The 25,081-nt window shown below is 42.3% G+C and overlaps 1 protein-coding gene and 1 pseudogene across 2 annotated transcripts in view; both read left to right on the top strand.

The window, feature by feature from the left end:
• SLC7A14 (solute carrier family 7 member 14) overlaps positions 1–25,081 on the top strand; it is a 139,675-nt gene that overhangs the window by 67,150 nt on the left and 47,444 nt on the right. For both annotated transcript variants that reach the window (XM_004447924.4, XM_058295266.2), the window contains exon 3: positions 24,503–24,739. In XM_004447924.4, the coding sequence (XP_004447981.1) occupies positions 24,503–24,739 (237 nt within the window). The remainder of the gene's footprint in view (positions 1–24,502; positions 24,740–25,081) is intronic.
• On the top strand, positions 8,361–9,074 carry LOC139438759 (nuclear inhibitor of protein phosphatase 1 pseudogene; annotated as a pseudogene).

Raw genomic sequence — 25,081 nt, 5'->3', positions numbered from 1 at the left:
TAGCACAACATTGTGAATGCAACCAACAGCACTGAAATACATATCTGAATGTGATTAAAAGGAGATGTTAAATTGTATACATGAGAATGGAATAAAAAAATTTTTAATTATTTGGAGGAGATAGAGACTTATAACTAGTGGAGACTCCACAGGGCACAGATGCCTTAGGGTCCTGTCCATGATGCAGGCTGCAGGGTCTCCTCTGGATCCCATCCTATTATGGCCTGTCCCCTAGACCATGATGATTTCTGTGAATGGAGCTCCTACATTTTATTCTTCACAGAGCTACATTACATTTAGAAACCAGAACAGGACCCAGTGCATCTCCTTGCATCTTGAGAGCCTCCTTGACCATGTGCTCATGGGCACTTTATAGCCCAGACTTCTGCACTGCTCAGGTGGAGCCTAAGATTGGCCCAGCCAACCAGAGTTGTGTAGAGCCAGCTCGCACCAGCTACGCAAAGCACTGATTGCACACATCTCTTTCCAACTTCACATTCCGTGACATCATGTGTTAACTTGAAACTGCCCAATAAAATCCAGCCCAGAATCTCTGCCTTCTCCAGTCTGTACGGGTGAATAAGAGCTGTTTGGAGTGAACACACAATCACATGGATGAGCACACCATAGAACTATGGTCTCCAGGCTCCCTCAACTGGGCCCACTGTTCTTTCACTTGTCTTTTGTCAAATCCTTTCAGTGATCACTCCTCATTTTCACCACTTTCTGCCTCATCATCACATTCAATCACAAGTTCCACCAGTTTTACCTCCAAAATCTTCTCAAATAAATCCCCCTTCTCTATGCTCACTGTCCCGCCCCTGAAGTCTATTACTCAAGGTTCTTCCTGTGTAAAGCCACAGTGGTACAACACAACCTAGATGAAGGTGGATAGGAACTGTATTGGTTCAGCGACTGGATCCATGGCTCAGTGTTGTCATGTGCTTTCTCTCTCTCCAGCTCTTGGTTCTTCTTCTCTGTGTATTGGCTTCATCTTCAGGAAACTATATCTTCATCTTTACTCACCACAACCCCAAATGAAAACATATCCACATCTAACATTCCCATGTCAAATATCATGAAAGGGATCTGATTTGCTTTTTTTGGGTCATATTGCTAGAGTAGGAAAAACACAACTGACACCTTTGCTGACAGATGCCGTATCAAACAGGCAGCATGGACTGTACAATAAAGTTTAAAGGAAAGTCTAGTCTCCACGGTTGTTCATTTTTCAACAGCAACAATCCCTGCTTGATTGCAGCAGTGGAGTAAATGAAAAGTTAGGATTACTAGGTTTAGTCCTTTACAGGTAGAGGCAGAGATGAACAATGGGTTTGCAAAGGAAGAGTAAATAGTGCTGAACCACATGGTCTAGGCTAGATGAGGGAAGTGAGAACATGCTATACATTATCACATTTAAAGCTCACACTATCTCTACAAGTAGATTTTATTATCTTCAATTTTACATTTGAGGAAACTAAAGTCTAAATAACAGAGCCTAGGTTAAAATCTGTTATACCAACAGTATTTCTCAACTTGGCTATGAATTTAAATGTTTTGGAGAACTTTTTTTTAAATAATGGATTTTGAGGAAGGGGTTGATTTTGTTGAACTGTAATTACAGACAGTAAATTCACCCTTTTTAATGTACACTTCTGTGACTTTTGACAACACATTCACTTATATAACCTCCACCACAGTCAAGATACAAAACAGTTCTATCATCCCAAAAAGTTCCTTCAATGCTGCCCCTTTGTAATCCACTTCTCCCCACCACAGCTCCTGCAGACCACTGATGGTTTTTTGTCCCTATAGTTTTACCTTTTCCAGAATGTCCTATAAATTGAATCATATGGTGCACAGCCTTTTGAGTTTGGTTTCTTTCACTCAGTATAACACAGTCATGTTGTTGCATGTGTGGCTGGTGTTCCCAATGAGTAGTAACCCATCATGTGGATAAAGGAAATTCTGATAGGCAGTCACCATTTTGAAGGGCATTTGAGTAGCTTCCACTTCAGGGCCATTATGAATAAAGCCACTAGAAACAATTCACATACAGGTTTTTGTATAAACGCCAGTTGTCGATTTCTCTTGAGAGACCTAGAAATGACCTAGGAGTGAGGAATTGCTGGTTTGTCTGGGAAATGTGTATTCAACTTTATAACAAATTGCCTAACTTTTTCTCCAAATTGGCTGTACCATTTTGCATTCCCACCCAGCTGTATGTGGAAGTTTCAGTTGCTCTGTTCCTTGACAGCATCAGGATTGTCAGGTGTTTTGTTTTAGTCATTACTATTTTAATAGGTATATAGTGGTGTCTCGTTGTGGTTTTAGTTTGCATTTCCCTAATCACTAATGACGTTGGACATCTTTTTATGTGTTTAATTGCCACCCATATATCTTTTCTGGTGACATGTCTGCTCAAATCTTTGGCCCAATTTTAAGTTGAATTCTGTGTTTTCCTATTATTAAATTTTAAGAGTTCCTTCTTATATATTCTGGATATAAGTCCTTTATCAGATATGTGGCTTGTAAATATTTTCTCCCAGTTTGTGGCTTGTCTTTTGATTTTCTTTAATTTCTGTTTATTTCTTTTTTAAAATACTGATGGCAGGCTCCTCCCCTCCTCCATACCCCAAACTCCCCACTTCTAGCAATTCTAAATCACAGGGATGGGGTGGATCCAGGGTGTGTTTTTTTTTAAGTTCCCCAGGGGATTCTAATGTGCCACCAGGGTTAACAACTATCGTGAGCTTGAGTTGAAATTCAAAAAAACAGTACTCTTGTGGGGATGTGTTGGTGGAGGTGTGATACATTTATTAAAAATTACACAGTATAGTGTGGACTTAGTAAGGGGTCCATGGTTTTCACCTGCCTGGCAAAGGAATTCGTGAAACAAAAAAGGTTAAGAACCCCTGCTTTAGAGGGACTAGAACCTTCCTTCTGCCAGAGCCATGACTTGCAAGAAGAGGAAATATATGTTAAGATAGAAATGATTTGGTCAGCAGAATCTTAAAAGATTTTCTTGGCCTTGCAGTATTCCCATGCCATACAAATCAGTTTATACCTTGAAACAAATCTGACTCAGAAAGAGAGCCACTTTCTTGACCATCTGACAAAACCCAAAATTACAATAACTTCCACAGGTCCCCCTACCAGTTCTGCCCCAGCGTGGTAACTGCACACAGTCCTGTCACAAGCGGAGGCAGCCTTATCATAGGAAGCAGCTTGTGCTACAACCCTCACCTCTTGTGGTGAAAGGTCTTATCTACTCTTTGAAAACCCTATTGCCACAACACGGTCACACGACAATGCCAAACCTAAAAAAAATCCTTTTGTGTATACCAGATGGTATAAGTCAATTAGGGGGAAGTAGTTTTTCTTCCTGGTTCCTACGTGCAGCCTGTTGAGAGTGGGAAGGTACATGGAGTTTCTCTAAATCAGTAGGCTGGGAACAAAACACAAAGCAAAGCCATCATGCTAATGTCTGGCCATTCAAGCCACCTGCCCCAAGAAGAGGGGACCGGTGGCAAGCTTGACTTTTTTTTCTGAGTTTATTTCTAGCACTGTTTTAATATTACTAAAATCGAACCTCAAACAGAATATAGGCCTGAACGACCCCTTAGTTCAGGTACTGTCTACAGTAATTCTCCAAGACTGTCTCTCAAATGCTTTGGGTAAGGATTAAATGACAATATGAATACACAGCATCAGTTGCCTGCCTCACGTAATTTTTTATCATCTACTCATAAGTGGTCAGCAGAACTCTAATAAAATATGGTTCAGTAAAATGGACCATATACCCAATTCTGAGGCTGTACCAAAAACAAATAAGAAATTGTCTTTACCCTAAAGGATTTATCACTTATTGATGGAGAGGGAAATCAAGCCTGATAACTAACCTCTGGCAATAGTACTCAGAGTAGTAACAACAGCAGTCGTAGGAGTAATAGGAGCAGCAGCAGCTACAGTTTATTGAGCACTTCTTTGAACCAAAAGAGTTTTCGTGCATAACACATTTTTTCACTTAATCCTCACAACAACCCTATGCAATAAGGGTTGTAATATCCTTATATTACAGATGAGAAAACAGGCTTCTGACCAACTTGGTAACTTGCCTAAGGTTCCTGCTTAAGAACTGACAGAGTAAAGAATGGAGTGAACACTGTCTGACTCCAGAGCCCACTTCTTAATCACTTTGCTCTTCCACTGCTGTATTAGCAAATAAGGATTAGATGGAACTGCATGCAACTTGTGGAAAAGACATCTAGAGGGGGCTGCTTCTGTGACTCTACAGTCCCAGGGACTCGGGCCCCTTTAACTCTCTGCTTGATCATCTGGTTTCTTGGCCTCCATTCTCAAGACACTTCAAGATCCAATATAGCTGCTGGAGCTCCAGCCAGTATGTCTGAGTTCCAGAAGGCAGGAAGGAGAACAAAAAGATGGAACAGGTCTTTCCCCACCTTTCTGTTTCCTTTTCAAGAAGGCTCTTATAGCCACAGCAAATGAGGCTAAGAAATGTAGACTTCTAACTGGGTGCTTTGTCAAGGTTCTATTGATTTAAAAAAAAAAAGGAAAGGGAAAATTTGCTGTCTGCCGCATCTGTAATGGATGAGTTTTGCTCCTAAACTCTCTGACTTCCTGAGGTCAATTTGGCATGAAATATTTAAGTAAAATGGAAAATCTAGAGTCCTTCTCAATGTATCTAGGGAATTGGTGGGGAAGTCTCTGTCTCCACTCTGCATTTCTCTTCTTGTTGCCCCTTTTCTCTACCTCATTTGTAGCCAGATACCACCCCCAGTCTCTCCTCTCCCTAAAATATCAGCAACTCAAAGTTGAGTGTGCAGTGAATTTTATGGAAAGTTTGGGTCAGAGATGGGAGATATAAGGGGTTCATCCCAGCAGAGAGCAATTACAATTGAATATAAGACTCTTCAATTCTCAATCATTCTTGCCTCTTGGAAACGTCCACTGACCCTCCTTTCTGGCTCCAGCCTCCAACCCCATTGATGGGCCGCCTCTCCCCACCAACCTCACCTTCTGCTCTCTAGCCTGATCACGGTTGTGGCAGTTTGAGATTATTTTTGTGAACCGCAAAAAAGAGAAAGATTATGTTTGTAAACTTGTCTATTTCTCTGGGTGTGATACTTTTTTTTTTATCACTTTTATTTTATTTCTTTTTTTTTTTTTTTTTTTTACTTTTACCAGCAGTTTTTATTTCTAAATGTTGCTTTTTTTTATATTAAATTGTCTTTTTTTTTAAATACATACATCACAAAAAATGTTACATTAAAAAATATAAGAGGTTCCCACATACCCCACACCCCAACTCCCCACTCCTCCCACATCAATAACCTCTTTCATCATTGTGGTATATTCTTTGCATTTGGTGAATACATTTTGGAGCACTGCTGACCTGCATTGATTATTGTCTATATCGTAGTTTACACTCTCCCCCAGTACATTCAGTGGGTTATGGCAGGATATATAATGTCCAGCATTTGTCCCTGCAATATCATTTAGGACAACTCCAAGTCCTGAAAATGCCCCCACATCTCATCTCTTCTTCCCTCTCCCTGCCCTCAGCAACTACTGTGGCCACTTTCTCCAGATCAATGCTAGTTTCTTCCATTACTAGTCACAATAGTTCTATAGTAGAATACCAGTAAGTTCACTCTAATCCATATTTTATTCCTCCATCCTGTGGACTCTGGGTTGGTGATGACCACTCCATCTCTATATCGAGAGGAGGCTTAGATCCCACAGGGCTGATGGATGCAATTCTCCTGCTTAGAGTTGTAGGCACTCTCGATTCCCTGGTGTGGTGGTTGACCATTTTCACCTCCCTGTTAGCTGACCTGTGCAAGTCCAACAAACTGGAGAGTAGGAGCTGCAACTCTGCTGAGGCTCAGGGCCCAGCTGGCACATGGGCAGTCCAGAGATTGAAGTCTCCTGGGTATACACCAACCGCAGTGCCAACCACAGGTTCAGTAAAAGTAACAGAAGAGGTGTGTGTAGAAAGATCACATCTGAGTCCAACTCCATGGGAGTGATACTCTTTGATTGTATTAAATTCAAAGGTTTTAAGTTTACGTTTAAATTAAATTGACTTAATTTAGGGCTTTTGATTCAACCACATCAGTAAGGCGTGACTCAGGTTGTGCCTCTGCCTCCTTGGTGAGCCTATATTAATGGACACTCACTCAGGAAGACACACAGAAGAGGAGAGAGCTCCATCATGTTTGATCCTGGGGCCCCCGGGGAGAGATGAATCATTCAACCAATAATTTGCAGCTGAAGAAAACAGAGCAGCTAAGCAGCTGAGAAGACCCAGAAAAAATAAACCCTGTGCCAGCCTATAGATGAGATCAGAAGAAACTGGGTCCACAGATCTTTATGAGGAAGAAGGAAGGAGAGACCAAGCAGAGATTACCTGCCATCTTGCTTCAACATGTGGCAATTGAGACTTTGGTGAGAAAGTACTTCTTATGGTACCTTAAGTTGGACTCCTTAGGCCTTGTGACTGTAAACTTTTACCCCAAATAAATACCCTTTATAGAAGATTTCTGGTATTTTGCACCCCTTTGGCTGACTAATACAACTGTCAAGCCCTACAAGTCCTATCCATATCTTATCCAGAGCAAATTACTTACCTCTTTTTCTCACTTCCAAGCTCTTCTTTTCTCCAAAGACTATTTTCCTCCAACCAAAATGTCCATCAAGATATTTCACAAAACAAAGTGTTCTTAGAAGAGGGCTTTGGGGCAAGCCAAGATTGAGTTTAATTGAGTAAGCATTTAGAAGTTCAGGGACAAGACCAGATTTGTAGTTTAGTAACAAAGTAGGGAAAAAATAGAAGCAAAGAAACTGGTTATGTGCATACTGTATGGAAGAAGCAAGATTTGATGAGACCCAAGGCCCTGGCAATGGAGGTTGAAAGGAAACTTAGGATGGAGAAGACTTGAAAATGGGTAGATGAGGGAGGAAAATGGGTAGATGAGAGAAGAAGAAATGTTCTTTCTAACGAAGAAAAGATACATAGTAAATGAGACTGTTTTTGAAAAGATTAGAATAATAGATTTTATAACACAGGTCTGGTGACAGAATGTGAAAGTAGAAACAGAAAAATCTAGTTAGGACCACCACAGAGCACTATGAGGGATAAGACACTACTCTTTGTGTGCAGAACTTTGCATACAGAACCTACTTTCAGTGCTCACCAACCAAGTGGAGGGAGGGGTGATTTTTTTTAACAAATCAATTTTATTGATATATATTAATAAATATAATTCATCCAAAGTGTACAATCAATGGCATCTGGTATAATCACATAGTTGTGTGCTCATCACTTCAGTCATTACTAGAGCATTTTCATTATTTCAATATAATAATATACAACAAACAGACAAATGAGAAAATTCCTCACCTCTCATTCTCTCTATGCTTCCCCCATTGTACATAGCTGCTGTTTCTGGTTATTCTATTCAAAGTGTATAATCAATGACTTTTAGTATAATCATAATGCTGTACACTCATCATCTCAAAAATTGTAGAACAATTTCATTACTCCAAAAAGAAAGACTCCATACCCCTTAGCATTCCTTCCTTGAAATATATAACCACTAATCTCCTGTCATCTTTATAAATTGATTTATATTTACATTTTATATAAATGGAATCATACAGTATGTAGTACTCTGTGTCTGGTCTCCTTCATTTAGTGTAATGTTGTTGTTTTTTGTCTGATATTAACATTTTGTTCTATTAACTTACATTTGTCAGCTTCAAAGAAAAATGGTCTTATGCAATTCTACCCATACTCACATTTCACATAATAGATTTATGTTTCACCTAATATATTTAGTTCAAAATAGGGCAATCATTCAGTATTTGTCATTTTGTGTTTGGCTTGCTTCATTCAATATGATGTCCTCCAGGTTCATCTGAGTTCTTATGTTTCATTACTTCATTTCTTCTTACCACTGCATAATATTCCATTGTGTGTATACTCCACAATTTATTTACCTTTTCTTCAGTGGATGGACACCTGAGTTATTTCCAACTTTTGACTATCATGAATAACACTGCCATGAACATCAGCATGCAGATATCTATTCATGTCACTGCTCTCAGTTCTTTTGGGTATAAACCTAGCAATGGTATTGCCAGGTCCCAAGACAAGTCTATATTCAATTTCCTTAGGAACAGCCAAATAGTCAGGAGGGGTGATTTTAATTCTGTTTTACAGATGAGGAGCCAGAGACTCAGAGAGGTTTAAGTAACTTCCTGAAAGTCAGACATATATTTACTAGCAAAGCTAGAACTCAAATCAAAAACTGTAAGGGATAGGGAGAGGCAAGATGGCGGCAGCCTCAAACTCAGGCTCCAGCATCCCACTGTTCAACTGTCCAACCTGGGCAGGTAAACCTCCACCTGGTTTACATCTGGATGTAGTCAAAGAAGACTAACTAATTGAGAAACTGATTATTGATAAGAAGAGGTATATACTTATTTGGCGAAATCTCTGATCTGTATGACTTTACCATTGACCACCATTGCGCTCTGGTCCACTCTGCCTTGGTCTGCCACAAGCATCTTAAGAGTTTTCCTAATAGATCTCAACAGTACACACGGCACTTACTTGGGTCACATACATATCAACTCCACAGTCTCATTTGGTGCATCCACAAAGGCATACACTGTACATGAGAAACTGCAGCCTTTTCCATTGGCTGTGAAAGGAAATGAGAAGATGGGTGGAGAGGATGATGAACTAAAGGGTTTACTGGGGCTTTGGAGGAGGAGACCTAACTTGATAACCTGACAGAGTTCAACGCTGCCCACAGCAAACAGATTTCCACCCTCACCAATGAGGAGGGCAATCTGGACATTCAGAGACCAAAGAGAAAGAGGGAGAACTCAGGGTGATTTTCAGTGAGAATGTTGAGATCATCAACACAGAGGATGTGGATCCCAAGCCCACACCTTCTTACTGGTTTGATATTTTTATCATGGCGAGGGGAGGGATTGAGTGGGAATGGGGTAGAAGGGTGATGGGGAATCTAATGAACTAGGGAGAGAACGTTTTCATGGGTTTATTATCTTCTTTCAGAATGTCTCCTGGGGTCCTAACCATGTAATGGGGTAGAGACGAAATATCCCATAAAGACCTCTCTTCAGAACACATTCAGTGTAGAGAAATGTTTCAAATATCATTTCAAAGAGACTGTACTGGCTCTTTCCCAGGCTTTGCATTACTTCCTTTTTCCCCTTCACTCTCTTTCTAGGATCACTTTTATTTAAAGTCGCATGCTCCTGGGGAGACTCCAGGGTCTCAGGTTCCAGAGCTGTGGAGGCTACAACAGCGTCAGCCTTGTGGGAACAGCAGCCTAATTTATATGTACTATTCCTGCATGTTCCAAGAGGCAAAAAATTCCAGGTTGATCAAAAGAGGGTTTAGAATTATTCAGTTAAGCTAAGATATAAGCTCAAAAATGTTTTCCTTGGTCAGTGGTCTTGAGGTCCAAGAGTTAGGCTTTTCTCTTTTGTCCTTTCTGTTGGAATGAGAACATTTTGGTTTTCCTTTGTCTATAACCAGTGCCATGGGCACAGCCTGCTGGTTTTAAACTTACAGTATTGTTTGGACTCTGTTTTTGTTGTCAAACCTGAGCACTCTGCTTGCCAAAGTTTCTCATTTGACTCCAGAGTATTGTCCTCTACTCTCTAAGGTATTATTTTCCTTTCCAAGTGTGTTATGAAGACAATTTTTTATAGCTTTGACCATTAGGGCAATTCAAATTAAAGTGGAGAAGATTTTACTTTGCAAGTAACTGTCTTTAAGAGGTTATTTTTAGATAGTGGCTTGGAGGTACTTGTTCTCCTCAGTCGAGAGCTCTAGTTATTCAGAACTCCAAGATTCAACCTGGCAACAAGCATAGGAGATGAAGGAAGGAAACATTGATGAGCTTTGTACAGAGATTTGTACATTTGTTTAATAGGACTTTTCACACTTTATGTGAAACTTTTTACCTGTAACCTCTATTACATTGTAAATTAAAAGTAACTTTTGTCAAAAAATATTTATATAAAACCATAAGACTCCAAAAGTTGTGCTCTTTAAAGACAGAAATCTTTCACATTAGACAGGGACTGATAAATTCTAATCAAGGTGAGGTCTAAAAAGGCAATCAAAGACCAACCTGTTGAGCAGCATTTTTCTTGCTGGGTTTTATAATTTGTATTCCCTGCCACCCTCATTTACTCTTTAGCATCAGGTGAGGCGGTGGTAACTGAATCCCTGAGAAGGTGGTAAGGAACAAACAGCTCTTTCGAGCAGATTTCCACCGGTGAGTCTCCCGACCAGCTCCCTGGGCTGGTTCTACAGAACTTGGTGAAGTTGGGACATGGTCTATCCAAGGATTCTTAACAAGGGGTCCATGAGCTTGAATTGAAATTCAGAAAACATTATACTTGTGGGGACATGTTGGAGCAGGTGTGATATATTTATTAAAATACACAGTATACTGTGGACTTAGTAAGGGGTCTGTGGTTTTCAGGTTTTCACCTGACTGGCAAAGGGATCCATGGAAAAAAAAAGGTTGAGAATGCCTGGATACCTTCCAGTATTCACCTTAAGTTGGGCTTTCATGACCCAGGAGAGATTGCCTAAAGGTTCAGTGTACAGATGACAAAACTGAGTTTCAGAGAGGTCTGGTGACCTGTCCAGGGACATAAGGTAGATAGTGGCAAAAGTCATCTAAATACAATTCTGCCTGGCTCCAGAGCCTTTTGCCCCTAAAGTTCTTTTTGCAGATACATCCCCCCCACCCCCCCACCCCGGAAAAAAAAAAAACTTTTTAAAACCTTACGAAAGAGAATCAAATGTATCAGGGAAAACCTCATCCTTATTTGGGGAAGAGCACATACTGCACCCTAGCATATTGATTAGGAGAGCACTTTTCTAGATCAAAATTTCTGTAAATCACGTCATGAAAAGTGACTTTTAAACTCTGTCACCTGTCAGCGGTGAGAAGAAGGGTGTTATGAAGTGCAGGTAGCAATTCTATATAGGGCTGGATTGACAGCCCTGTAGGAAGGATGTCAATTACCAAGTCAGAGAAGGTGAGCACGTTTTCATTGAAATTTAAAGCAAGTTTCTGAAATTGCTGATTATAAAAGCGAGTTTCTCCAGGAAACCCAGGAAAACATCTGAGATCAACCTGGGCATCTTCTACACAGCTGGTAGAATGGACAGAGAACACCAGGAGCCCCTCGCATGGCTGGGGGAAGGGACTGACCACCTGCTCTGTGGCAGGAGGGGATGCAGAAGAAAGGAATGATTGTGAGACAAAGGGCTTGGCATCAGTGTGAAGAAACAAGGCAAGCACGTGTGGAATAACCACATGCACTGCAAGAGACAACAGGGCCTGGGTGTGCTCAGTGCTCTTGGGCAAGTCCTTAATGTTTCTCAACCTCAGTTTCCTCCTCTGAAAAATGAAGAGCTTGATTTAGATTGCCTCTATCATGAGTCAGGATCAAAAAAAGAACCCATTAATTGAGAAATGCATGTTTTTATTCAACTGTATTTTATTTTTTAATTGTTGTTTATATTTTCAATTATCAAATGTACAAAATTAAGTTTAAAAAAAAAAAAACCCAAGGAGTGCAAAGATTTATAAAGAAATGCCCAATGTCTCAACTCCCTATACATACATCCCACCCTATCTATCATCTGGGACCCAAATGGAATGAATCTTTGGAGGGGAACTACCTCAATTGAAACCCTGCTCTGCCACTAACCACTTGTGTAATTTAGGAAATGTAATTAACCTAGAACTCCCCAAAAAGGTTGCTGAAAGTTACAGGTGTGCCAAGGCAGCACTCCCTGTTTTGGTTTGCTAGCTGCTGCAAGAAGAGGCCATGCAATGTGTTGGCTTTAATAATGGGAATTTATTAGCTTACAAGCTTTCAATTTTGAGGCTGAGAAAAATGTCCAAATCAAGATGCTTTCTTCCTGCTGGTGATACTGGACTCCTCTGTCACACAGCAAGGCATATGATGGCATCAGCTTCTGCTTCCCTGGCTTTCTCTCTCTTTGTCTAAATTACATTCTTTTATAAAGGACTCAAGTAAAAGGATTAAGAACCACACCTTAACTGAAGTAAGCTCATCAGAAAGTCCTTCTTACATGTCCCAGAGACTTAACGCTTTGATCCGTGCCCATGCCAGTTGAGCCATGAATTTCAGCAGAGTTGCAACACCTCATCAAAACAAGAGGGAACCACACATGCAAAGGCCCAGAATTGGGAAGAAACTTGATGTGTTTGTGAACTGAAAGGAAACCTGTGTGGCTGGAGAATGATGAAGAGCAGCATGAAATGAGCCTGAAGTGGTGGGCAGGAGCCAGATCTCCATTCATTCTGCAGGAGCACCTCAGCGATGGACTGGCTAGAGTGAGTCATCCATCCACTCCTTCATTCATTCATCAGCCTCAACTCTGTCCACTGATACAGTTGCTTAGGATGCAGAAATAAGTAGGGCACTGTGTCTGCCAACGATGCTGGGATTCCCACCTGAGACAGAAGCGTTAATGCAAACTCAGGAAGAGAGGTTACACAAAGCACCATTCCTAGCCCTCAGAGACCTGACGCAAGGCTGACTTTGTGCGCAGAGCCTAAATGGCTTTACAGAAGCTTTGTTCATGCCATCTGCTTTGAACTCTCCATCCTCCTCCTCACATTGCTAGCTTCCACAAGCTGGTACTAAGGAGCCATGTCCACCCAAGGGAATCAAAGACAACTAGCAAACTCCACTTGCCCTGCTGAGGGGGTGAGAGCGCCAGAGCAAAGGATGTAAGGACAGGAAATGGCTAAGGGCAGAACTTTGTTAAATAACTACACAAAGATGGATATGGAGAAATAAGCAACAGTGGAGGAAAAAAAAGAAGTGGGCAGAGGGATAGGAGTAGAACCAGAGGAAGAACAAATTCTTAGACAAGGAAATGAAGAGCGTGTGAACATCATCATCACAAGCTGCAGAGACACTGATAAAGGGCATTTGAGTTGATAGCCTGTGGACTAGAGATGATAATTTCAGAGGGGGTGGGGGGTGGAGGCAAATATCACAATGCAAAGGGTAGACTTGGCATGGAGAATAGGGAATGGCAAGCAATAGAATGAATCCTTTATTTAACAAGCCAAGGAATGCATTTGTCCTGGACACATCTGTGCTTTATTGAGTGCCCATGGGTATGTGTGTAAAAAGCAGTGACTTGCTAATATGCATCACAAGCATTTCATCGCATACTTGACCACTGGTCGTTTTCCCTTGCAAAGTAATTGAAAACATATATACATATAAAATACAAATGGGCACACACACACACTCAAATATATCTTTAGATCCTATTAACTCTTCAGGCATTTCCTACTTTGGAATAAATTCAATAGTAAACTTTGACTATATTTATTTGTCTTGAGATTTTGTTTATAAGTGCCCTAGTTTATAATTCTTATGCTCTTATTTTTTTCTTATGCTTTTAAAGAAAATAATCAACAGAATGAATTTCTCTTATATGTTAGATAAATACAAAATGCACACTCCTTTTCAAACATTTCTAAGAATATATTAATTACGAAAGAGCTCATGTAGCTGATTACTATAAATCAGGCCAAGAGCACTGGATTTTTTCCTTGGAAGGAATGCCTCTTTCAAGAAGCCACTAACAATCCAAGAGATTCATTGTTCCACTCACTGCAGTCCCGTTATAGAAAATGCAGCTCAAAACCTGCCAATGCTATCATATTCAGTAGGGGTGGCCCAGTTGGAAGCAATCCATCAGGGCCACCTCACTGAGAATCTTAAGAACAGGAAGGCCTGATCTTTGTCAGCTGTGCACAGAGGTACTGAGGCCACTGTTTTAACAAACATACTCCGTCTCTCACCCTCCTAGATCAGGAAGTGGCAACACTCACTCCTTAAAATACAAATTTAATACTTATGCCCCACAGAAGGCCAAATTCTCCCAGAGTTTTTGTTTGTTTGTTTTGCTTTGTTTGTTAAAGAAGTGGTAGGTTTACAGAAAGATCATGCAGCAAATACTGAGTTCCCATATACCTGTTGTGGTGGTTTGAAGCTGTATACACCCCAGAAAAACATGTTCTTAAATCTAATTCATTCCTGCAGTGTGAACCCTCGTGAGTAGGACTTTTGGAGATGAGGCTACTTCAGTTATGGTGTGTCCCTACCTCATCCAGGATGAGACTTCAACCTGTTATTTCTGGAGTCCTCTATAAGAGAACGAAATGCAGGCAGAGAAAGAGAAAGCCACAGGAAGCATAAAAGTAAAGTGCAACCCTGAAAAAATGGAAGAGAAGAGGAGATACTGCCATGTGCCTTACCCTGTGGCAGAGGAGCCAAGGATCTCCAAAAGCTGGTCTTCGGGAAGAAAGTATCACCTTAATGATGCCTTACTTTGGATTTTTTTTTACCTCAAACAGTAATCTGATAAATTACCATTTTTTAAGCCAACCATCTCACAATATTTGCTTGGAGCAGCCTAGGAAACTAAAACACCCACTCTCCTAGAGTTTGGAGAGCCAGGGAGGGGAGAGGGAGGGAGGTAAAGTGGTCGGTGTTCATATCACAGGAAGAAGGTAACCCTAGAAGTAGGAACTGCTACCTAATCGCCATGCACCATACCACCCCCCAAAAAAGTCCCCCCAACACGTCTCCTGAGTGCCGAGTCTGTCCCTGCACCTCCTCTCCCTGCTCAGGGTGAAGCAAAGGGAAGGGGGCATCCCTCTTATGTGGGTTCTCACCTTTGAGAAGGTCCTCCCCAGAGAGTGGACCCAGGTCCGTGAAAGAGTCACTGTGCCTTTTCCTCCCTGGGCGTCTGCTGGCAATGCATCTGAACCTCAGTCTTACCTGCTCCTCAAATGGTTTGAGGAGACCCACTGAGGGCTCAGCTGTGTCCTCTTAGTGCTCATCCGTAAACTTTCCATTATGTTCTCAGGGCAAGGGGAGAAGCCTGGGTGCCGTCACAGAAGCTTCAGAGGTCTGCCATCTCTGTTGACGCTGCTTTCATTTGCTTTCGAAATGGGGGCACTGTCTATTCCTTGATGAATTGGAAAATATATGGGTGAGAGAGGAGCTGGTTGTCACTTTAGCCCTTGCTCTCCTCTTCCTTTCTGCACAAAGCTTTTATAGCCCAGTTATCAGAGTCGCCTCTGATAACGCTGTACATTTCATAGAGATTGAGCAAGAAAATGGTAAGTTTCTCTTCACCCTCACAATCTCCAATTGGGAGTGTAGAGTAGAGCAAGACATTTCTAGATTAAAAGTTGGAAACAAAGGAAGAAATCTTTCCAAATCCCGTTTTAAAAGTGAATTGAGCATAGATAGGACTCAGTCTATATTCTAGATGCTTTCTGATATCCCTGCCAATGCTAAGTCTCTAAAACAGTCAGCAAACAATCCCTTTTTGCCTCCCTTTTGGGGGCAGAGTCTTCTGTATAAACACTCTAGAGACTATTGCTAATTAAGGCTCTCTGAAACTCCTTTTCTCCATCTATAAATAATAGCCATAACTCCCACTCAAGGAGTGCCTGCTACCTGCCAGGAGCTGCACTTGTATTCCTTATAATACCCATAACAACTTGCACAGAAGGTATCACTGTAGCCATTTTGCAGGTGGGGAAACTGAGGCTCAGTGAATAGGTGACTTGCTCAAGGCCACAATAAGTAATTTTTAGTTGCCATTTATTGACCACTTACTGTTTCAGGAACTGGACAAAGAGGTCTAAGGGCATTTTCTCATTTAATTGTCATAACACTCTCTGTGTGGCTTCTATGCCACTTTTTCCCTCTCCTAAAGCAAAGACGGGATGATGATGCCGGTCTCAACCTTCTCACAGCTCACCTGAGCCTAGCACAGGTTTTTCCTTTCCCTTTTGTGAAGGCTTTCCCCTGCGAGGCTGCCTTCAGTGGTAATCTGAGGTCACCTACGTAAAAATATTAGGAGCAGAGGAAAGGACAGCTCCACCCTACCTGCCACCTCAGCAGTGGAGAAGGACCCACCTGAGCCAGAAGAGTGACTCAGAGATCAACCAACCCCGTGGGCTCTTTAGCTGAAACCACGTGAACACTGTTATTAGTATCATTATCATTTAACTAAGTAATAATGTACAGTAATGGTGATTATTAACACTGGCGTGACCGGACAGTAAAATTCTTTGATTCACCAACTTATGGAAACTGTACCTCCAACAGCCTTCAAAATATTTTCAGAGAGGGAGATTTAAAGGAGAGTAAACACTGGACTGGCCACGTTTAATCAGCAACTTAGCAAATTTGCTAGGCCTGTTTTGGGGGTCACTTCCCTGACTCTGAGGACAGCTTCTTTCCTTCCTGTTCATATGCTGATTTATTGGTGCTGTGGTTTGAGGGAACTGCGAGTTCTCGGCTCCTTACCCAAATTTAATTGGGGCCCCATCGGTTCAGAAATCAATAGTTGATGAGGCTGTTACGGTCCACCTGGGGCCTGCCTTGGCAGAGAGATTTTAAGACTCATCTCAGATGCAGAGAAACATAGGAGTTCCCAGACAAGTTGTTTTTCTCCCAGACACATCTGTAAGAACTGCCAGGTTTCACTGACAAGTGATGGAGTAACCCAGGCTGCCCAGCTAGGAGAAAGAGTCGCACTGAGGCCGGAGGAAGACAGCTGGTGGATTCCTCCCTCAAAAATAAACCCACTATTTTCTTGGCTAACCAAGAGGATTGGGGAAAGAACATCAGTGCAGGATCACTGGGGCCAGCCGCACTTGACAGGAGGGCTGAGGAGATGCTTCTCAGAATCCAACAACCTGTTTCCCGAGGGAGACGGCAACGGCAGGGACACTTCATTACTCACCATCTGGAGTGCAGCATCACGAGGGAACATGAGCTTTTCCAGCAGAATCCCGCTCTGTCTCTCTCTGTGGTCCTGGGTGGTCCTCATCTCCCCCCCTGCCCCATCACATTCAAGCAGATGAGCAACCAGAGCAATAAATATAACATTTCTCTGCCCTGCCAGGAATTTATGAAAGCACCAGAGACATTTTAAGAAAACGAGAAGGAACAGGTAACAATCGACCTTGCAAAATGCTGTATTTGGCAAGGACTTCTTAAAGAGATGTTTGGGCCTGAATGGTGAGCTGCTTGTAGAGTCCAGGGACTGAGTCCATTCCTCCGTCCAGAGATGGAGGATAATTGACACTTGGGAGGAACTGACCTCATGGATGGGAATCTCTGGCCTTAGCCATTTAGTAGATCAGCCCACCCCAACCCTCCTACCTTTCCCCATAAGTACAATCAACATGGATTGTTCCAAACAACTAATCAGGCCTGATGTCTGTGATCTGTGGACTCTTCACCAAGGCAGCAGGATAGCTCTGAGCAGCACTGGAGACGTTGCTGATCCCAACAGCCTGGAGAAAGCTGCCGAGTTGGCAAAGTATTTTCTTGGACACCCTCACCCATTCCCCATCCCTTCTTGCCTGTCCTGATTCCCCCTTTCCTTTTGGACAGCCCTGTGGACTTCAGAACTCAGTTTTGCAATTCCTTAAAGCATTTCATGCGTCCTTCCCTCCCTCAGTCCCCCACACACACCCCAAATAAATATCTTCTTTCTCATTTTATTATAACTGTTCATTTTCTGGTCTGTCTGCTCCACTAGACTAAGATCCACATAAAAAGGGACGGTATCCTTCCTGTCCCCCTTTGAATCACAAGCATGTAACACATGCTTAGAGGCAATGCTTCATGAATGTTTTTGGGCAAGTGAATGAATGAGTTGGAAAATCCTTGGGACTAGGAATCAGGACACTTCAGTTCTAACCCCAGCTCTGCCATTAACTGAACATGTGACTTTAGCTCTGAGGCTCAAGTGTGTCAACTATGAAGTAAGGAGACAACCTGATGAGACCTTGACACACACCCACACCCCATCCACAGGCGCAGTTCAGCCCCGGGGGTCAGAACATTGGGAGAGGTGTGGGATGAGGATGAGGGCCAGCCTCATTTCCCCAACCCCTCTTCAAACTGAGCCATCCTGCTTTTACTTATTTATGTATCCTAAGTCTCAAATAAGACTCAGTTTGAAAACAAGGTTTTAACACTATAGAAGCGCATGAACTGTACGGTCCTGTTCAGACAGAGCCCACCCGTCTATTAGAAAGTCTCACCCCTCAATCACTTGGCCCAGTTCACTGTAGACTCATCACCCCTGATGCCCAAAGTAGCCATGATGTATTCCAGCTAGGCCCTTTCGTCTGCCTGAAAGCACCCTTTCCCTCATTTTCTTTCCTAACAAAGCCTTGCTCACCCTTCAGGATGCCGCTCAATAGTCTCCCCACTTCCTCCCCATCTCCCCAGCACCCAAAGAACCAGGCGCTCCCTCCCCCCACCCCAGCTGGGCTCCAAGGACACTTCATCAACATTCTCAGCATTAAATACTGGCCAAATTGTATCATTCATTTATTAACTTCTTTCCTGATTGAAATATAAATGTACCAAAGTCAGAGGACCTGCCTTACTTCCTGTTAGCACCTCTGGTATTTAATACAGTGACGTAATTGTTTGTCGCATAAAGGAAAGAGATTAGGAAGTTAGAAATTAATTAGGAGATTGTTAACTTAGTTGTTAAATAGGTAAGGCAATTAGTTGAAGTAATTTAACTACAAAATAACGGTAAAACCCGTTTATCTGAGTAGAGTAAGCGGCATTTAAGTGGAATAACCACTACATATACTCCTTTTAGGTGAAACTCCACTTTTTATTTTTTATTTTTTTAAAAGATTTATTTTTATTTATTTAATTCCCCTCCCCTCCCCCAGTTGTCTGTTTTCTGTGTCTTTTTGCTGCATCTTGTTTCTTTGTCTGCTTCTGTTGTCAGCGACACGGGAAGTGTGGGCGGCGCCATTCCTGGGCAGGCTGCACTTTCTTTCGTGCTGGGCGGCTCTCCTTATGGGTGCACTCCTTGCGCGTGGGGCTCCCCTACGGGGGGGACACCCCTGCGTGGCTCGGCACTCCTTGCGCGCATCAGCACTGCGCATGGGCCAGCTCCACATGGGTCAAGGAGGCCCGGGGTTTGAACCGCGGGCCTCCCATGTGGTAGACGGACGCCCTAACCACTGGGCCAAAGTCCGATTCCCGAAACTCCACTTTTTAAAAAGTAGTTATATATCTCATGGCTTTCCTTGGTGGAATGTGGAGGAAGACATGTTTCTTGCTTGAAGCTCTCCTGCACCTTTCGCTGACTCCCAGCTGGGTCTTTTTGCTGTACAATCCCTGAGGAGGGAGAATCTTTACATCCTGATTCTATGAGGACAACAGAGATCCAGGGCAGGCTTGTGACGTGATGGATCCAAAGATCCAGAGATCCAGAGATCCAGGGCATGGATCCAGAGATCCAGGGCAGACTTGCGACATGATAGAATTCTCTTCACTATGGGGCAGCACTTCGTTAGGCACAGTTTGTAAAGTCGAACCTTGTCCCAACCATCTCCTCAATGTGTTAGTCATCTCTTAGATTGCTTTTTAGGCTGGTGATTTGTCAATTAAACCAAAAGTAGTTCTGGGGTAGATAAAGGAAACAAAACACTAGAGATGTGAGGAAATTTAAATAGAGGTATGTTTACAATACACTTTAGGAGTGGATGATTGATAAAAGGTATCAAGTTGCAGGCTATAAGGAGTCACTCCTCCCTCTACTGATGCCGTGAATCCTATTTCTCAAGGACCCAGACTTTCCATTTCTGAACAACTCTAATGGGGAAACTTCCTTCTCACGATCTGAAGTGTGCGGTCACTCACTGGTGGCTGCCTGCCCCCCGACCTTGTATTCTATATTGATTTCCTCCGGCTACATGGTTATATTTTTTGAATCAATGTGCCTCTCCCTCTTCAATCACTCGATGGGCAAACAAGGAATGCAAAATCACTTCGATAACAGCCTAAGGCAAATATAATTAGGAAGGTAATTCCATGACAAAATATTTTAAATGCGGCACCAAATTAAGTAAAGATTATTTATAAATTCACCTCTCATTTAAAGCAATGATTTCTCTACCATATCAAACCCAAATCAACTTTTGGTAATAAATACTTTGTAATGCTTTCTTTGCAATTCTGAATTGAAAACCAGATATAATGTTACCTTCCTACACTCTTAATTTTTAGAAAATCAATATGCCCTGAGTATGAAAGATAAATAAAAGGAAGATAATTTCTATTTTTTTAGAAAAGGATTATGGTTTCTAATAAAAACAATATTGATTTCAGTGTCTTGAATGCTGGGCCATGAGTACACGGGAAGGCATGGTCAGATGTCTACAGCCGTTTGTAGACCCACCGTGAGCACACCTGCCCTTACACAGGGAGGAGTTTTGAGCCTCAGAGACCAGGAGAGTTGTCACTGTTGATGATGTAGTTTTCTAAAATGATGAAGAATTCCTGGAAAATACCACACAAAACAAAGCACAATTATGCTTCAATTTACCTGGTAATTACAACCCCTGGAAAATTCAACGTATATAAAGTCATGCCAAAAATGCTTTGTGTTTATGTGTAAAATGGAGATAGTTTCGGGCTCAGATCATTATAAGCAGGTTTTTTACTTACGTGAATGCCCACTGGCACGTTCAGAAGTCACGAGGGGCACAGGACACTGCTCCTTCCCCACATCACTGCCCATTTAATGTGACAAGTGCCCACAATCACCATGAAGACCACTGACACGCTCACAGATTTCCAAAATCCCCCCTAGGAGGCAGTATCACCTTTGTGGAGAACCACTGGGTTAGACTGTCTTTTATAGGGTTCCCCGTTTATTCAGATGACTAAGAGTTGGCACTAGTGAAATCAAAGGATGATAGGACTAGAAGGAACGCTAAAGCTTTTCTAGTTGAGCCCCTCATTTCACTCCTGAGAGAGTAACTCACACTTAGACACTCCATTACTAGATAATCGAGGATAAAGCAAGATTTCCCATTCCATGGTTTTTATTTGCTGAAATTAGAAAGATACCCTTGAATGTGTCTCTCTTGCACACCAGATATCTGAAACTCATTGGATTATTGATGAGGTTTTCCAGTTGTTGTTTTTTTTTCAGAATACTTGGGGTCATGAACGGTTCTCACCACTGAGCTTCAGGGCCACAGTGGATGCTCTCCAGTGCCGCTAACAGCCTGTACTCCTGCATACAAGTAAATCAGGAGGATTTTTAAATACTCTAAGATTCCTAATTCAGCAGTGAGAATTTGTCCAAAATAATGATTTCTTGGAAGAGTAAATAGAACTTGTCTTATATGGTAGGTGGCTGCTTGATTTCTCCAGTATTCCCTCAAACTATAGTTTATCAGGAGCCAAGCGGGACCTTGGGAAATGGAAATGAATAAATGCCCCCTTACATATCCACAGCACAGAATCTCTTCATCCGCCTTGGGACAGCAAGGGGCTGGTCCCTTCACAAGACCTAATACAGGCTTGGCTATTTGCTGATTACCCTTGGAGAATGGGTTCTGGTGGTTAATTGGATGTTTTTAATTTTAATTCATCATATCAAGTATTATGAAGAGAAAACTTGCACAAACTCTACTATACTGGTTCTTCACATTGAATTTGCGATCAAATTGGTGCCTGTTTCAGAAGCTTTGCTTGGGAAAATCCATGGTGGGGTAAAGAAGGGTGGAGAGAAGAGGCTCATAGAACTTGGAATTGTCAGGGTAAAGCTGTGGCTCCTACACCTGAGAGGAGAAGTTAATTGCCTCCTAATCCTTTCCTCACACTGCACTGAAAGAGCAACCTGTATTTGCAAATTCGACTTTCAAGAACCCAGAAGAGAGCACAAAAGTCATCTGAGTATCCAAGAAAGTATCACTGGTTCCTCATACTTAGTGCTTAAGCACTCTGGTCTTTCCTCAAGAAGAGTCCTTCAGGCTTTCCTTTAGAAACCATTTCCTCTTTTTTTTTTTTAATATTTATTTTTTATTTATTTCTCTCCCCTTTCCCACCCTCCCCATCCCAGTTGTCTGCTCTCTGTGTCCATTTGCTGTGTGTCTTCTCTGTTCACTTGTATTCTTGTCAGCGGCACCTGGAATCTGTGTTGCGTTTTGTTGCGTCATCTTGCTGCATCATCTCTCCGTGTGTGCGACACCACTCCTCCGCAGGCTGCACTTCTTTCACGCTGGGCGGCTCTCCTTACGGGGGCACTGCGCGTGGGCCAGCTCATCATATGGGTCAGGAGGCCCTGGGTTTGAACCTTGGAGTTCCTATGTGGTAGGCAGACGCCCTATCTGTTAGGCCAACTCTGCTTACCTTTCCTCTTAATTTTAGACTCACTTCTAACAATTTAAGCCTTAGGAGTTGGAAACATCAACTTAAAAACGAGGTCCCTAGTAATGGCTATAAAAGAAAAGTTTTAATAATGTTCAATATATTCTGTAGCAAAAGCAGCCAAATTCAAAATAACAGAATTCTAGAGTGTCAGCAATAGAAGATACTTAAGAGCTTTTCCAGTCTATTACTTTTATTTTACAAATGAGGAAATTGAATGTGAAGAAGAGCTGGTTGCCCAAGTTTATATGGGTAACTAGAGGTAGAGTGGAATCAAGAGCCCAGCTTCCTAATGAACACCCTAACAACTGAACTTAATGAGAGAAGGAAAGGAGATATTTAATTATTCCTTGTGCCATTGCTTTTGACAACTGAATTTTTAGCTTCCTTGCATTGATTTCACTCCCTTCGAAAGGAGAAGAGACCTGCTCTTTTTATTCACAGAAGAGTGAACTCTGATTCCCTGATTTGTGATGAGAGATTTTCAGGGTTGGCCCTTGACAAAATTGGGACCGAAGGTAAAGTTTACTTTGGGTTCCCTCCTACATCCTCCCTCCCAACTTCCTGGTGTGTTTCCTCCAATCTGTCCTAGATCTATCCGACTGGTTACCCTGCCCACTGCTCCACACCCAGAGTTCCTGGCACTATATAGGAAACTCTCCCAGCTGCCAGATTTTGGTAGATACCCAGCCCCTTTCTAATCAGATCCCTAATCTCATCAAACAAAAAATCAGACAATAATGTACCAGTGTTTTTCAAGGTAAGTGAGCACAAGCTTTACCTGGCATGCTTGTTAAAATGTAGATTCAAGGTCCCTACCTCCCAAGATATTCAATACTTGATTCTGGTGGAAATGGTCCCTGAACCCTCTTTGAAAACCATGGCTTCTACTTACCTCCCTAGCCTCTTCTCCTACCGGTTCCCAACGCACATTCCCACCACCCACCCAAATACTTCATACTCTCTCTGCCATGTCTTTGCCTCATGTTCCACCTTCTTTGTCCAATTAATTCGTCCATATGCCTCTAGTCAACTGAGGTGCCTATCTCTCAACCATGCTCTCATAATTCCTGTACAATCCTACATTGTCAAGTTTATACATTGTCAAGCCTACAAGGCTTCTAGATTTCCTGACATATTTCCCCTTGAGGGTAGGGGGTGTGTCTCATTTGTCTTTTATTCCCAGCACTTAGCACCCTGCTCAGCACAAAGTAGGCATACTAAACCTTTTTGTTAACTTATCTTTTGCATGTGCTAAACTTCCTTCTTTTTTTTTTTTAAAGATTTATTTTTATTTATTTAATTCCCCTCCCCTCCCCCGGTTGTCTGTTTTCTGTGTCTTTTTGCTGCGTCTTGTTTCTTTGTCCGCTTCTGTTGTCGTCAGCGGCACAGGAAGTGTGGGCGGCGCCATTCCTGGGCAGGCTGCTCCCTCCTTCGCGCTGGGCGGCTCTCCTTATGGGTGCACTCCTTGCGCGTGGGGCACTGTGCAGCGTGTGGCACGGCACTCCTTGCGCGCATCAGCACTGCGCATGGGCCAGCTCCACACGGGTCAAGGAGGCCCGGGGCTTGAACCACGGACCTCCCATGTGGTAGACGGACGCACTAACCACTGGGCCAAAGTCTGTTTCCCTAAACTTCCTTCTTAATAACTAGTAATTTGTTTATAATTACAATTTTCATATAACCACCTAAATATGGTACAGCATTTTTATGGATTGCTCAAAGTATCACTCCCAACTGAGGAGCACTTTCTGTGATGTGTAAACCTGAAAGACTAGAATGCTAATGAATTCTATTACCCTGGCATTGAGTGTGGAGGTTGTGCTGTTCAGGCCCAGGCTCACTTAGGACATGTGACACTTAAAGAACAAGAAACAAGACAAAGACACGTGCAACAAAGGAATTTGTTTTCTAAATAAAGATTGGTTTCCAATAGTTCGATAGAAGTAGTTTTGATTGTCTTCCCAGGCATTCAGGTTAAGCTTTGGAAGAGATTAGAATTGGCTTTGAAGTGATTCATATACAAAAATCTTTGTGTATGTCTAAATTCCCAATATTCTCTACCCAAAGTCACGAGGTTAGGTCACCTGCTGATGTTCACCATCTTTGTGTGTTTGTTTGTCCTGTGCAGGCGTCTGCTACGCAGAGTTTGGAGTTCGTGTTCCCAAGACCACGGGATCCGCCTACACCTACAGCTATGTCACTGTCGGCGAATTCGTGGCGTTTTTCATCGGCTGGAATCTGATCCTGGAGTACCTCATTGGCACCGCGGCTGGTGCCAGTGCTCTCAGCAGCATGTTTGACTCACTGGCAAACCACACCATCAGCCGCTGGATGGTGGACACCGTGGGAACCCTCAATGGCCTGGGTGAGACTGCCACATCTGCTGACCCCAACCTGGAACCTTCCTAAGCCAAATAAATGGGTTCCCCATTTCAGAATGAAATGTGACAGAATGTGTCACTGACCTTAAATATACCCATTATCTGTTTTTATGAAGTAATTCTTTCTCTTTGAATTTATTCTAATAATCCTAATTTCTCTAAAAATATAAAAAGAAGTTAACACAGCCTTATTTACAGTAACAAAAAATTTTGAAAGCCTAAAATGTTGTACAATGGGGCAAATGATTAAGTAAATTGTAGACATATATTATGTTGCCAGTAAGTAAAATGATGATTAGTAAGACTACTGCAATTGCATGGACAAT

The sequence above is a fragment of the Dasypus novemcinctus genome, chromosome 4 (assembly GCF_030445035.2).
Source record: "Dasypus novemcinctus isolate mDasNov1 chromosome 4, mDasNov1.1.hap2, whole genome shotgun sequence".
Taxonomy (NCBI): Eukaryota; Metazoa; Chordata; class Mammalia; order Cingulata; family Dasypodidae; genus Dasypus; species Dasypus novemcinctus.
This window is presented reverse-complemented; position numbering and strand designations above follow the sequence as displayed.